Source organism: Eublepharis macularius, chromosome 3, assembly GCF_028583425.1.
Source record: "Eublepharis macularius isolate TG4126 chromosome 3, MPM_Emac_v1.0, whole genome shotgun sequence".
NCBI lineage: Eukaryota > Metazoa > Chordata > Lepidosauria > Squamata > Eublepharidae > Eublepharis > Eublepharis macularius.
In genome coordinates, this window is record NC_072792.1 from 1,872,158 (window position 1) to 1,886,007 (window position 13,850).

A 13,850-nucleotide genomic window follows, 5' to 3' on the forward strand; every position below is an offset into this window, starting at 1 on the left:
CACCTCTCTCTCTCTCTCTCTCTCTCTCTCTCTCTCTCTCTCTGTGTTAATACTCCTGGCCCTTGCACAGTAGTATTGTATTTGTACACCGCCTCAGAACAGAAGTGAAGCTTGGGAGTGGGGCCCTGGGGCAAATGGGTGTGGCTGGCGGGGCCCTCCCCTCCCTGCCCACCTCAAGGGGCTGCTTTTTCCAGCTTCCACCCCAACACTGGGAAAGTATAAATCAGTCAAAGGTAATTTTATGAAATATGCAACAGTAAATTGAACCCTTCCCTAGCTTGGGGGCACATTGGAAAAGGCCTCCCTTGATATACCTTCCTCTTTAGAAAGAATGAAGTACTTCTTGAGGCAAGGTTTTTCATGGACAACTCCCCCCCCCCCCAATTTTTTTCCTAATAAAAATTGGGTGTATTTTAGGAACCACTTTAAAAACTCTTAGGAAACATTTTCTCTTTTTAAGTGAGATAAACCTTGTCTTTAAAGGCATTTTATTATTTCCAAATTTTGTAACATGAAAAAGTTCAGTGTTATCAGGTGTAACCTAATGTTGAAATTATATGTAGGTGTTTGACTGCTTTCTTTTGTTTTTATCAATTGTTTTCTACCTTCAACTCCCCTCCCCCCACCTCCCAGATGGCATGGGGTTCAGCGCTTTGCAGCACTTCTTCAAGTATTGGAAATACTTGCAGTTTTTGAATATGAAAAAATGAAGACATTTATATTTTTTGTTATATTTTTTTTTGTTTTCCTATAAGATTGTAAATATAACAACACACTCCCTGTAACCCTACCACCCACCCTTTCTCTCAACATAGCCCATCAGCAAGAGAACAAAGTAAGAACTACATACACTCACCGACTAAGAGTAGAGAGGAAGGGAAGGGAAGGGGGTTTGAAAATTGGATGGGGGATGTGAGAGACGGTAAGATGTATCCAGCTGTGCAGAGGGTGAATAAGGTGAGGCATCTTAGCTCAAAGACGTACAGATGGAAGTGAAGGTCTTGGGAATTTCTCATCTTATACAGAGATCTGAAATATAATTGGCTCAATCATCCACAGAGGGAGCAATACATGATTTCCAGTGCTGCAAGAGTATTCACTTGGCAACCAAGGCTAGCCATTGAATCCATAGCACTTGATGTTTGGGCAGTACCCACAGAGATAGTATACAGTTTAAAATTAGTTAATTTGGTGGATAATGTGAATTTAATTCAAGATATAACTTCTTGCTAGAAATGTGCAATTTTGGGGCAACGGCAGAGAGCACACAGACCGGATTGGCTGTAGGAGTTTGGCAGAGCCAACAAACAGCACTCATAGCAAGAGCTAGGTGGCTAAATCTGGCAGGATATCGATATGCTTGTAAAAAGGGTTTTTTTATGAATGAGCTTTAGGTGCAGATCGAGGATAGCAGTTTTAATGGATTTGCCACTGAGACAAATAGATTGGAGTATTCAGTTCCAAGTTTCATTGGGAATAGATGCAATGTAGATTGTTTTGTTTGGCTTCTTTAAAAATGGTATATTATGGTAGTATGTCCAGGGGAATTTCTGAGGATTGCAGTAGAAAGTAGGGGGTGTTCTTCAAGTTGCCAAAGCCTCAGGACCAAAAAAGACTGTCCAGACAATGTTTTAACTGCACATATTGGCAATTAGTGGTATCTGGAAGATTAAATTCTGTGTATAGAGTGTTGAAGGGCTTGAAATCCTTATTTGGTCCAGTCAACTGAGAAAGGAACATTAGACCACTGGTAACCTTGTTCTCTAGGATTTTTCCAAATAGTTAAATCCTTATGGGTGAACGGGTCAAAGGACAACTGAGTGCCAACTATTTGCTAGGCCAGCCTAGTAGCCTCAGAATACACTTGGAGATGATTTAAGTGATTTAAGATTTTGATTCTGGGCATCACAATTTAAGAAGGATGTTGACAAGCTGGGATGTGTCCCAAGGAGGTAACAAAGATGGTGAGGGGTCTGGAGACCCAGTCTTATGCGGAAAGGTTGAAGGATCTGGGTATGTTTAGCTGGAGAGGAGATGACTGAGAGGTGATACAATATTCCTCTTCAAGTATTTGAAGGGCTGTCACATAGAGGATGGGGTGGAATTGTTTTTTGTTGCCCCAGAGAGTCACACTAGAAACAACATGTTAAAATTAAATGAAAAAATGGTTTGGGCTAAACATTAGGAAGAACTTGTTGACAGTGCGGTTCCTCAGTGGAACAGGCTTCCTCAGGAGGTAATGGACACTTCTCCGTTGGAAGTTTTTAAACAGAGGCTAGATGGCAATCGGTCAGCAATGCTGATACTATGATGAGACTGTGACCTTTTCTTATATGCCCATAGTCATGCCGATTGCAACTCTGAGATCAGGCCAGATTAACCAGGGATCCTGAAGGTTTTTTGCCTTCCTGTGGATGTAGAGCAGTGGTCACCGTGGGAGTGAGGGAGGGGGGTGCCTGTGAATTTCCTGCTTTGTACAGGGTGTTGGACTAGATAACCTTTGAGGGTATCTTCTAGTTTTGTGTTTCTATGATTCTAAGTTGGTAGAGCTCAAGGCTGCCCACTTATTTAGGGGGTAGAGCTGGGCCATTTCTGGTTGAGTTCATTTAGGGTTTTCTGCACTGAAGCTAGTGTCCAGTATTGGAAGGCTAAGTCCTGTCGGTGCAGGTTAGGGAGATGAAAGCCTCCTCCTACTGGTAGTGGAAGTTATTTTTATGTAATCCTAGGTCTAGAGTCCCCAAATTAATTTACAAAACAGAATCAATTTTTGCAAAACATCTTTGAGGAGTATGTACTTGAAGCCCTCTTGGGACGTAAATGATACATGAAATAGCATTTATTTAAAGTGCATTACTTCTGCCTTAGATCCTCATAGTAAAAGAAGTTCATCTATCATGATTTTGGAAGAAACTTTTCCAGAATCCTCTTCATATTCAGTTGAACCAGTGAATGGATCTATCCTAGAACAATAAGGCCAAGAAATATTTTACAGATTCAGTATCAAAATTACATGGCTACATGCTGCAATTGTCAGATGAAACTGGTCCTCCCAAAGGCAAAACATGAGATTTATCCTGATTAATGTGGTATTCTGATAGCTTTTCAAATTCAGTGACAAGGTTAATCCATTCTGGTAAAAAATTGCTCAGGATCAGACACCAAAACTGAGGCTTAATCGTCTGTATACAACATGAGTTAGAATTCCCTGTCCCACACTTCACTGCTTTTAATGCCTGCTGGTTGATGTGTGTCACACGATGAGGGCTCTAGAGCCAGGTCAAATAAAGAGGGCAACCTTGGCATGTGCCACAGAACAGAAACCATTTGTTAACTACTCTAGAACAGGATTGTTTGTAAAGGATTTTTACCCAGTTAATAAATGCTGAAGGGGTGACAAAGAATTTCACTGCAGAATACAGAAACTCCCAATTCAACCTGTCAAAAGCCTTCTCCTTATCCAGCAGAGGTTTATGCCTGCGTTCCGTAGCAGCAATCATATCCGCCAGCTATCCCAGATTTGGACTTTGTGTCCATTGGACCAAACCTACTTGATTTGGATAGTACGACTTAAGTAACATATTTAAGGTGTATTGCAAATACTGTTGCAAGGATTTTTCATCAATATTTATGAGGGATTTTGGCTGGTTATTAGAGCAGAGACGTGGTTCCTTCTTTTTCTTGGGCAGAACTGTAATGGGTGCGTCATATGTTGACTTTGGCAGAAAGCCAGAATCTTGTGCCTCTTCTGCAGTCTGAGTTAAGAATGATACCAGTTCCCTGCTGAGGACTTGATACCATTCCACAGGATCCCCGTTTGGCCGTGGAGCCTCATTACTTTTCATATTTATGATTGTTGCTGCAATCTCAGAATCTGTTAGAGCTGCTAACAGAAATTCCTGGTGTTGCTTGTTTAGAGCTGGCAGGTGTATCTTGCTGAGAAACTTTGGAACTGCCTCTGCAGGAGGCACATGGCCTGCAGGATTAAGAGCTTAATAAAAGTTTCTGAATTGGTCACTAATTGATTTTGGAGTGTCCTTGTTTATCTTTAACTGCTGCAATATAGTTGTGGGTACATATTTGCTTTATTTTAAAAGTCAGTAATTTAGCAGCTTTTTCTCCTAACTCCCAGTAATTTTGGCCAACTTGCAACAAAACAGTTGTTTAATTTCATATCTAGGTTTCATCATGTTATTGTAGTTCTCAGAAGTAGAAGCAGAATGAAATCTGATTGTGGCATCCTGTAGTTGATATTTTTTGTGAGAGGCGTAAGCAGTGATAAAACCCCTTGGGTGTACTTTAAGAATGCCCCTCGAAATAGGCCAGATGACCTCATGTGTACCATTGGTACATAGGAAGTCTTTAATATGAAGCTCCATTCCCTTTTTAAAGGCCTCATTGCAGAACAAGGATGTGTTTAATCTCCATAAGGAAGATTTCTCTTCAGCGTCAGACTAACCATCAGTGAAACAGTAGAGTGGCCAGAAATAACACGGGCATCAGTAGAGCAGGAAAGCACTTTAGATAGCAGGGGGGTCACTGACAAGAAAATAGTCCAAGCAAGAGCTAACTGCGAGTCTGGGAATGTATACGTAGTCTCTGCCTAATGGATGTAGTAAACACCATGCATCATGCAAACCTGTGTTATGGCTGTGCAGGACTGATATGGATTGCCTTGAGGTAAGGAAACCCCCTACCACTATTGTCTAAGGGAGGACCATTGCTATATTGTAGTCCCCACCCATAATCACAGGATAATCCCCAAGTTTGCTGAGAGCTACCATAACAGAGTGAAATAAAGACGGGTTGTCTGCATTAGGCCCGTAGATGTTGCCCAGCACTAGTGTGAATTGTTCATGTTTAACCATAAGGAAAATATAACTCCCTTCAGTGTCTGCTCTGTAATCGAGTATATCCATGAGGACATTTTTTTCCGAATGGCAACTCCCCTAGCCTTGGTGGAGTTCCCAGAACAGTCGGCCTCTCCCACCCATCCCTTAGTGAACTGCTCTTCTTCTCCCTGAGGAGCATGACAGTGCAGCGCGTTGTCTTTTAAGGTGACGTTGCTTCTCAGCCTTTTGGCTGGGCAAACATTTGTTTGCACTTATTGAGGCTCCCAAGACCCTTGACGTTCCCTGATACAGTAGTTAGCCTGGGTGTCGCTCAGAAACAGGAGCTGTGCAGCAGATGCCTCTGTAAACATCGGTAAGCTGAAATACACCTCACCAGTCCCATTCAGGGGAGTCCAAGATCCACGTGCCTCTGGGTTTTGGGGAGCGGGGGAGACAGGGAGGGGAGGAGGGGAGGGAGGGGGAAAGGGAACAGAGCAGTAAAGAGAACGAAACTAACATCAGCATAAGAGTCTGGGGCTCCAGTGCCACCAGCAGGCCCAGCCATTAACAAGGAATAAACGAAACAAAAACACGAAACGAGAAATTGACCGATTAACATCATACGACTTGACTGATGAGGGCAGTTTCCCCATTGGTTAACTTAGAAGGGAAGCCATATACAAAAAGAGGAGGAAAACACATGGACAGTAAGTTGGGAAGAAGGTTAGAGACAAAACAGAGAGAAAAGGGGATCCAACAGAGAGAAAGAAATGGCAATGTAATCCTTGGCAAATCATGTGTCAGTCCTAGGAATTCCTTGCGTGGATCTGCAGGCGGCTTGCTGTGCAGGCTCTCTAGACTGTAGAAGGCAAGGCTGGGGACATCTTGCTTAGCGTAGGAAGCCCCTGAAGTCATTTCTGAGGTGCTCTCTGCAGCGGAGCTCAAGGAAGCTGGAAAGTTGAATGAGCCCTGGTAATAGGGCAGACAGAAAAGTCTCTGCTTCGACTGGAATTTGTAATCTTGGAACTCTGTTGTTATGCATTATATAGAACGTTGCTGAATATGTCATATATGGCATGAAGGAATATTTTAAGGAGTCCACAGTTTCTTTGGGGAAGTCATGGAAGAGGGAAATCTTGATTTTATTTGGCCCTTACATCAGCTGACCACCTTTTCTAGCTCTCCTCAGAAGATCTTCTTTAGTGGCAAAATTAAGTGAGTAGAAGACTATAGACCAGGGGTGGACTGCTGCACTCTGGCTGTGATGCAGGGGTCTGTGTGGCCTTTCCGTAGTAATGTCACAGTCCTCAAATGCTCCTCAGACATGATTGGGCAAAAGTCACCATGTCCTTCCCTTCCAGTTTTTCTTTGACCCCCACCAACAGATAATTCTTGCTTTCCATATCTAGAGTTTTAGATTTTAAAGTTTTTACCTCAAGTTGGAGCAGCTGAAACAAAACTGTAGTGCAGGTAGAAGCCTCTTGTAGCCTAGAACTTGTGCTTTCTGCATTTGTAAGTTGTCCAGCTGTTTCTGAAGAGAGTTCGGTTTGTTAATTTCAGATGTGACGGTGAGGAGACCTCCCTGCAACTCTCTAATGGGAGTAAAACCGCCCCCCCCAGCGTGGCCCCTGCCCCCTTTTCCTGAGCGGCCACTGCAGTGGTCCTGCCCTCCGTTCCCTACGGCCAGCTTGCTGTCCTCCCAGGAGCCACCTGGATGCTGGGGTGGGAGTGTAGAGGCTGAGAAGAAGGCCGAGGGTTTGGAGAAGAGGGGCCCTAGGCCTCACGTGGGTTAGAATGAGGGGCCTGAACCCGGGTCTCCCCAGGCGCAGCCCAGCACTCTCCCCACTGTTTATCTTTTTAAAGGCTGCGAGTAAGAGTTGCCTGCAGGTGGCGAAGCTTGGAGGCCCTGCGACAGCTTTCCCTCCTCGCACCACCTTGGGCCAGTGACTCTGAGGAGGCAGTCTTGGTGGTATCTAGGAGTTGCTTGCGAGGCTGACCTGAGTTGCCCGTGTTGTTTCAGCAGCGCCACGCACTGCCCACTGTGCCTGTCTCCCCCTGTTACTTTGCTGGCAGGAAGCGTTGCAATGAGATGAGGCCTCTTTTGATGGCGCCCTCAGGAGCACATGTGACTAGGCAGACTCCCCCACTGGATTACGAGGAGCAAGAGTTCTGACGTATATTGGGTTTTACTCCTCTGTACATCATGAATCTGCTATTAAGCACAGGAAGACCACTGACAGGGTTGTGGCTCTCTTTATCCACTAAACCAGCCTTGAAGTTCCTGCAGCCCCCTGTTTCACCCAATGGGTGTTAGGTCTTTGATGTACGGAGGCACTGGTCATTTGTTCTGTGGTATCAGTCCCTGTTCCTCCTCTTTTCCAAATCCTGTGTACTTCAGATTGTGTGTTATCTCCTTTGTGAGGACTCCATAGTGTCTCCACAGCCCCCTGACCCCTTTTGCAAGCCAGAAAGTGCGTGCGTGCATGCTTTGTGAGAGGGAAACAGAGACACCTCGGCTTCTCTCCCCCCTTCTCTTCCTTTCTTTTTCTCTCCATCAGATCCCTCCTATTGAACCTTGATGGGGCTGGCCGGTGGAACCTAGTGTCATGAGCGTGCTTCCCCAAGGCAGTGTGTTCCAGTGATCGGTTAGAATCATAGAATCATAGAGTTGGAAGGGGCCATACAGACCATCTAGTCCAACCCCCTGCCCAGTGCAGGATCAGCCTAAAGCATCTCTGACAAGTATTCATCCAGCCTCTTCTTGAAAACTGCCAGTGAGGGGGAGCTCACCACCTCCCAAGGCAGCTGATTCCACTTTTGAACTACTGTGACGGTGAAAAAGTTTTTCCTAATATCCAGTCGGTACCTTTGTGCATGTAGTTTTAGCCCATTGCTTCGCGTCCTACCCTCTGCTGCCAACTGGAACAGCTCCCTGCTCTCCTCCAAATGACAGCCTTTCAAATATTTAAAGAGAGCAATCATGTCCCCCCTCAACCTCCTCTTCTCCAAACTAAACATTCCCAAGGCCCTCAGCCTTTCCTCGTAGGGCTCAGTCTCCAGACCCCTGATCATCCTCGTCGCTCTCCTCTGCACCCTCTCGATTTTGTCCACATCCTTTTTGAAGTGAGGCCTCCAGAACTGCACACAGTACTCCAGGTGTGGCCTGACCAAGGCAGTATAGAGAGGAGCTATGACCTCCTGCGATTTCGATGCTATGGCCCCTTTGATACAACCCAGGATTGAATTAGCCTTTTTTGCCACCGCATCACACTGACTGCTCATATTCAGTTTACAGTCCACTCTTACCCCAAGATCCCTTTCACATATACTACTGCCCAGAAGTGTATCCCCCATCCAGTATTTGCGCTTCTCATTTTTGTGGCCCAGATGTAATACTGTGCACTTGTCTTTGTTGAATTGCATCCTATTCACAGCTGCCCACTTCTCCAGAGTATTCAGGTCTTGTTGAATGTTAATTCTATCTTCTTGGGTGTTTGCTACCCCTCCCAATTTGGTATCATCAGCAAATTTAATGAGCAGCCCTTCCACTCCTTCATCCAGATCATTGATAAAAATATTGAAAAGTACCGGGCCCAAAACCGAGCCCTGCGGCACCCCACTGGACACCTCCCTCCAATCTGATGTGACACCTCCCTCCAATTGGTTGCGCTCCTCACTTCTGCCACAGCTTTAGCATGCCTGTTGTTCTGTTTATGAGATGAACAAATCTCGGTGATATACAGTTCTCATAAATTGAAGCCACAGGGAAAAAATTTCCCCGGGGAGACAAATTTTGGGGAAATACTGTATAGGTCTGCAGTATAAGTGGGCTTTTTTTCAATGCTTCCCCAAATTTTCCATTTCAAAACTCCTCGGACTTTTTCATGTTAATACATTTTGAGTGTGAAAAACCTTTCCTGAAGAAGCATTTTATGCATTTTAAAAGAGAAAATAATTTGTAGGAGTTGCTGTCCTGAATTTTCCAATTTTTCTGTTGGAAAAATTGAAAAAAATATCCTTGGGGGTGGGGACCTCTGTTTTCCTTGAATTTTTCTCTGTGTTCATGTCTCTAATCTCTGTTACAACTCAATTACAAATGAAAACATTAACTCTTTATAACAACTAGAAAATAATTACTAGCTCACACTTCGCTGCCCTCATCAAGTTGTGTGTGGCGAATCTGGGAATATTTAGTGGGGTCAGTAGATACTAAATGCAATTATTAGTGTCCCTTCGTTCTAGATTTTAGGAAGCAAATGGACAATAGTTAAGAGGAGGCACAGAACTTCAGAAGTGGCCATTGGTTGTGAGAAAGTGTTTAATGCAAAGCACCATCAATCTGTTAACAAGAAAATCTCTGTAAAACTAGCAAATGGTTCCATATAAATTCTAAAAGATTGTGTTTTTTCCTCCAAAGGTGCCATATGAAACACTGAATAAACGATTCCGGGCAGCTCAGAAAAACATTGACCGAGAAACTAGCCACGTTACTATGGTGGTAGCCGAGCTAGAAAAGACACTGAGCAGCTGTCCAGCTGTGGATTCTGTGGTTAGTCTCCTTGATGGAGTAGTCGAAAAGCTCAGTGTTTTGAAACGAAAGGTAAGAGGGTACTAGTTCTTAATGTCATTCTTTGGGCTCCAAAGTTTCCTTTTTATTAGAGACTAAAATCTCTCAGAGCAAGTCACGTGCAGGCATATTGCCTCACCAAGTGATTGTGATGTACACATTGGCTTGGATCCAACCCTTTGAGTCCATTCCAAGATTGGAACCCAGATCTCCTACCTTTTAAATGTTATACTTCACTGGCTCTGTGTGGGAAGAAATGTGTACGAACGTGTGTCTTAAAGGCATAGCAGATTGCAAGATTTAGTGTCTGACTATAAGTCAAAGGAAATCAGTGTTCTTGAGTACCAGCAGAGGAAATGATACCCAATATTAGAAAACATTTGGATTTCACAGGAGACCTGGCCGAGAGGAGATGCCGCCTGCCCTACAAAAGCCTTCTAATGTTAATGCAGGTACACGCGAGTGAGGTCGCTGTGAATGTTCCTAGGTATAGTCCAAAGGTATGCACTGTGGCCACCGGGCTGAAGCTGAGCAGGTCTAGATCTGGTCAGTGCCTGGATGGGGCAACTCCTCATACGAGCCTCACTGAGTCCCAAGAAAATTAGACGAAATCCCCGACTTGTGGTGGTCAGGTTGTAAATGCCTCAGTAAGACACAACACAGCAAGTCTTTTATTCTCTAGAGATGCTGCAGCAGGCGAACAAGGAAGCTCCTGGTTTTCAGATACTTCATGTTTTTGTTTGTCCTTTGGGTGTGATGGTGCCTGTCCGCTTTCCTTTAATACCCTGACAACTGTGCCGTGGTTTTCTTAGGAAGGGCCTACATAGGGATAACTTGGCCAAAGGCTAAAGGAAGAGCAAATTTAAGTTGGTGGGAAAGACTTGAACACTTACTCTTTGCTTTTGCTAAGGAGTAAGGAACGCTTCCTTGGTAACTATACTTACTGCATACTTACATACTGCAGAAGTCCTGGTCTATAATCCAGAGTTTAGCTAGACACTCTTACAGATTTAATTTAGGTAGTAAATTAAAGTCCTGTAGTTTTTTAGTTGAACAGCTGATAGAAGCATCTCTCATGTGCTTCATGTATTAACTTGTTCTGGAAGAGAACTTGTATTTTAAATATACAGTATTTGGGGCATTGAAAAGTCAAGTGAACTGATCTGTGCCAGAAATTTCCACTTCCTTTTTAAAAACTGCATCAGATGTCTGCTTATTTATTCTTCTGTATCTTTGTTCCTGTAAGGATCTGTAGAAATGGATTGGCTGGATTAAAGTGGAAGGAAGGAAATCAAATTGTGGAATAATAAATTGGAGCTGGTTGAAAAGCCTGATGGCGCAAGTGTTTTTTCTCTTGCTAGGCAGTTGAGTCAATCCAGGCTGAAGATGAGAGTGCAAAGCTATGCAAGCGCAGGATTGAGCATCTTAAAGAACATAGCAGTGATCAACCAGCTGCTGCAAACATGTGGAAGAAAAAACGAATGGATCGCATGATGGTGGAACATCTCTTACGGTGTGGTTACTACAACACAGCTGTAAAACTAGCCAGGCAAAGCGGTATTGAGGTTGGTACTTACTAGGTGAAATAACTGCGGAAATGTTGGCATGCATGGTAATTATTTAAAAGATTTTAAACCCTGTCTCTCAGCTTGATGGCTTTCGAGGTGACTGGAACTAGCCAGATTCTGAGGGTCCGTCTGGGGCAAGGGGTTCTTTCTAGCTACGAGTGCTGGAGCAGACATCCTTCAGTCGGTTTTGGGGAGGCCTGTAGGGCATCTCTCCATTTCTTGGTGGGAGAAGTATTGACTGGGTTCTTCATGTGCGGAGGTAAGGCTAAGGTTGTAGCTGCTGTGCAGAGAGGGGAATGTTTTTATATCAGCTAGAGTTTGCCAGAAGGGGAGGGCCACGGGTTGGATCCAGGGATGGGAAAAAGAAACCCACTTAGTGTGGTTCCACTTGTGGAAGGATCTGTGCAAGATGTTGCGTGACATCTCCTACTCCGGTTGTAATTTTCTCATACACAGAATGATTTAGCCACACAAGATCTTGTGCAACATCTCTGCTGACCTATGAAGTCAGCTGTTTCTCCTTGGAACACATTGTCCTGTGATACCCTCAACTTCTTATGTCTCTTATTCTAACCCAGTGCATAGGAGAACTTTGTGAACAGCTACTCATGAGCAGAGAAACTCCAAGGCTTTGTTGCCCTCCTTGAAGCTATTAAATAGTCTCTTTTTGTCATATTGTGAGCCATTTTGAGAATGAATAAGTTGTTACAGATCCAGAGGAGTTAGCCGTGTTAGTCTGTAGTAGCAAAAATAGAAGAGTCCGGTAGCACCTCTAAGACTAACCAACTTTACTGTAGCATAAGCTTTCGAGAATCACCGTTCTCTTCGTCAGATGCCATCTGCCAGGGCATCTGACGAAGAGAACTCTGATTCTCGAAAGCTTATGCTACAGTAAAGTTGGTTAGTCTTAGAGGTGATACTGGACTCTTTTCTAATAAGCTGTTAGGTTCGCTTCCTGGTTAAAGAACATATTGTGCAAGCAAAAATGCGTGCAAGTGGGAGTACAGTGCCCGTGATTCTTGCGGTCTGCTTCTTGCCTTCCTGCTTGCGCGAGCACGTTTTACATTGGATCCATCCCGTTGTCTACGCCGAGTGCCTTCTGCCTGTCCTTGCTCCCTTTTACTCTCGCCTTGTGCTGCCCCAGTGCAGAATTTTTATGTGGAAAAGAACCCAGTGATGATTTCCCCTCAGTCTGAAGTGTGGTTTCTCTGCATGGCTGTTGTGCTCCCTTTTGTAAGCTTTCTGATGCTGCACTTTCCATTTCTGTAGAAATGAGTTACTGTATATGCAAACAAGAATGACTTTAGAACAGGGTTGAAGTGGCCTCCGGACGCTGAACTGTGTGCGCTGAGATGTCTCAGCACACGTGTGGCTTACAATAATCACTAGTGATGCTGATGCAAACTGGATCCAGTTGCAAGTACCTTTTGAAATGCAGTTGCCAGAAAGTATTAATTTAAGTTGCTTAGTACAATGTTTCTTTAAAAGCTGAAGTTCTCATGTTTGAGTGAACTCTTGAAGGCAACAGAAGTGAAGGCAGGTTACAAAGGAGCAACACCCGGTTTTATCCTTAATCTTGAAAGTCCACACTTTCGTATCTATATTGTCAAGCTTTTATGCAGTTATTTGTGCAAGTGGTGTAGTTTGTGTATGATACTCACTTACGCTTTTACAAGTCTGCATGGGTTATTAACTGTAAATAAACCTATTGATTGATTGATGGTTAATATTAGATTCTAATCATCACAGACATTTAATTTCCTCTAATGTGTAATAAGCCCAGACTTGGATAGCCCAGGTGAGCCTGATCTTGTCAGATCTCAGAAGCTGAGCAGGTCGGCCTTGGTTAGTAATTGGATGGGAGATCTCTAAAGAAGACCAGGTGGCAGAGGCAGACAATGGCAAACCACCTTAGTTAGTCTCTTGCCATGAAAACCCCACCAGGGGTCACCATAAGTCAGCCATGACTTGAGAGTGCTCTTCACTTCCATGTATGATAAAGTTTTAGTTTAATATGCAACTTTTACTTTTGGCTTAGTCACTGGAGTAAGAATAATGTGGGCAGAGACCGTTTTTATCAGTTCTATGTTGGTCCAAGCAAAGGACCCACAAGGACTAGTGAGGGGGGGATCTTATTTTCGCAGCAGCCTCCATACCTTCTCCCATTTTCTTGCTTCCTTCTCCCCTCCCACCAGCTTACCTTTTATCTTCTACTCACCCACTCCTTCCGTGTTCCTTCCTTCCCTGGCAGCCTCTTCAGTTATACCCTACTTTTCATTACAGTGGGGTCCCAAATCAGCTTACACCATTCTTCCCCTCCCCTCCATTTTACCCTCAAGTCTTAGGCTCTTAGGTTAGGCTGAGTGTGTTTTGGCTGGCCTGTAGTCATCCATTGGGCTTCCCTAGGTGTCTGGGGGGGGGGTCAAACCCAGATCCTAGTATGAAACTCTAACCACTATACCACAATGCTTTTGTGGGGTGTCTGCTGCTGAGGAAGTGGCTGGGCCTAATAAGTCATGCACATGGCATGGTAGCAAGATACCTGGTGGGTTGCTGCTTGAATTGGCCCCGGATTACAGGTTAAACTGTTATGGTTGCTTAGCAGTGGCCACTGAGTTTCTTAAAGCTACAGGTGTTTCTTCTATTTTTGGGGGGCGGGGGGTTGTCCCCCAATGTACTTTTTTCAGATTTTTGTGCAAACCTGGTCTAATTTGTGGCGTAATCTATCTTGTCGGTTCATGGCTCCAGTCTCTGGATTTCACAGATTTGGCCTTGTTGAGAACTAGATATATTGATACAAAAATACCTGAGTGATGATGTAACTGACCAGTTTAATGCATATAAAACTTCTACATCTAAATTCTTGTTCTTTGTTGCTGTCATGCT

At 44.1% G+C, this 13,850-nt stretch overlaps 1 protein-coding gene across 2 annotated transcripts in view; it reads left to right on the plus strand.

Moving 5' to 3' along the window:
* MAEA (macrophage erythroblast attacher, E3 ubiquitin ligase) overlaps positions 1 to 13,850 on the plus strand; it is a 42,472-nt gene that overhangs the window by 925 nt on the left and 27,697 nt on the right. Inside the window, exons 1-3 of one of the 2 annotated variants that reach the window (XM_054974738.1) lie at positions 7,581 to 7,662; positions 9,247 to 9,429; positions 10,758 to 10,961. In XM_054974738.1, coding sequence (XP_054830713.1) covers positions 9,322 to 9,429; positions 10,758 to 10,961 — 312 coding nt within the window. In that variant the 5' untranslated portion in view covers positions 7,581 to 7,662; positions 9,247 to 9,321. Of the gene's footprint in view, positions 1 to 7,580; positions 7,663 to 9,246; positions 9,430 to 10,757; positions 10,962 to 13,850 lie in introns of those variants that run through there. The other variant, XM_054974737.1, reaches the window with a different exon arrangement.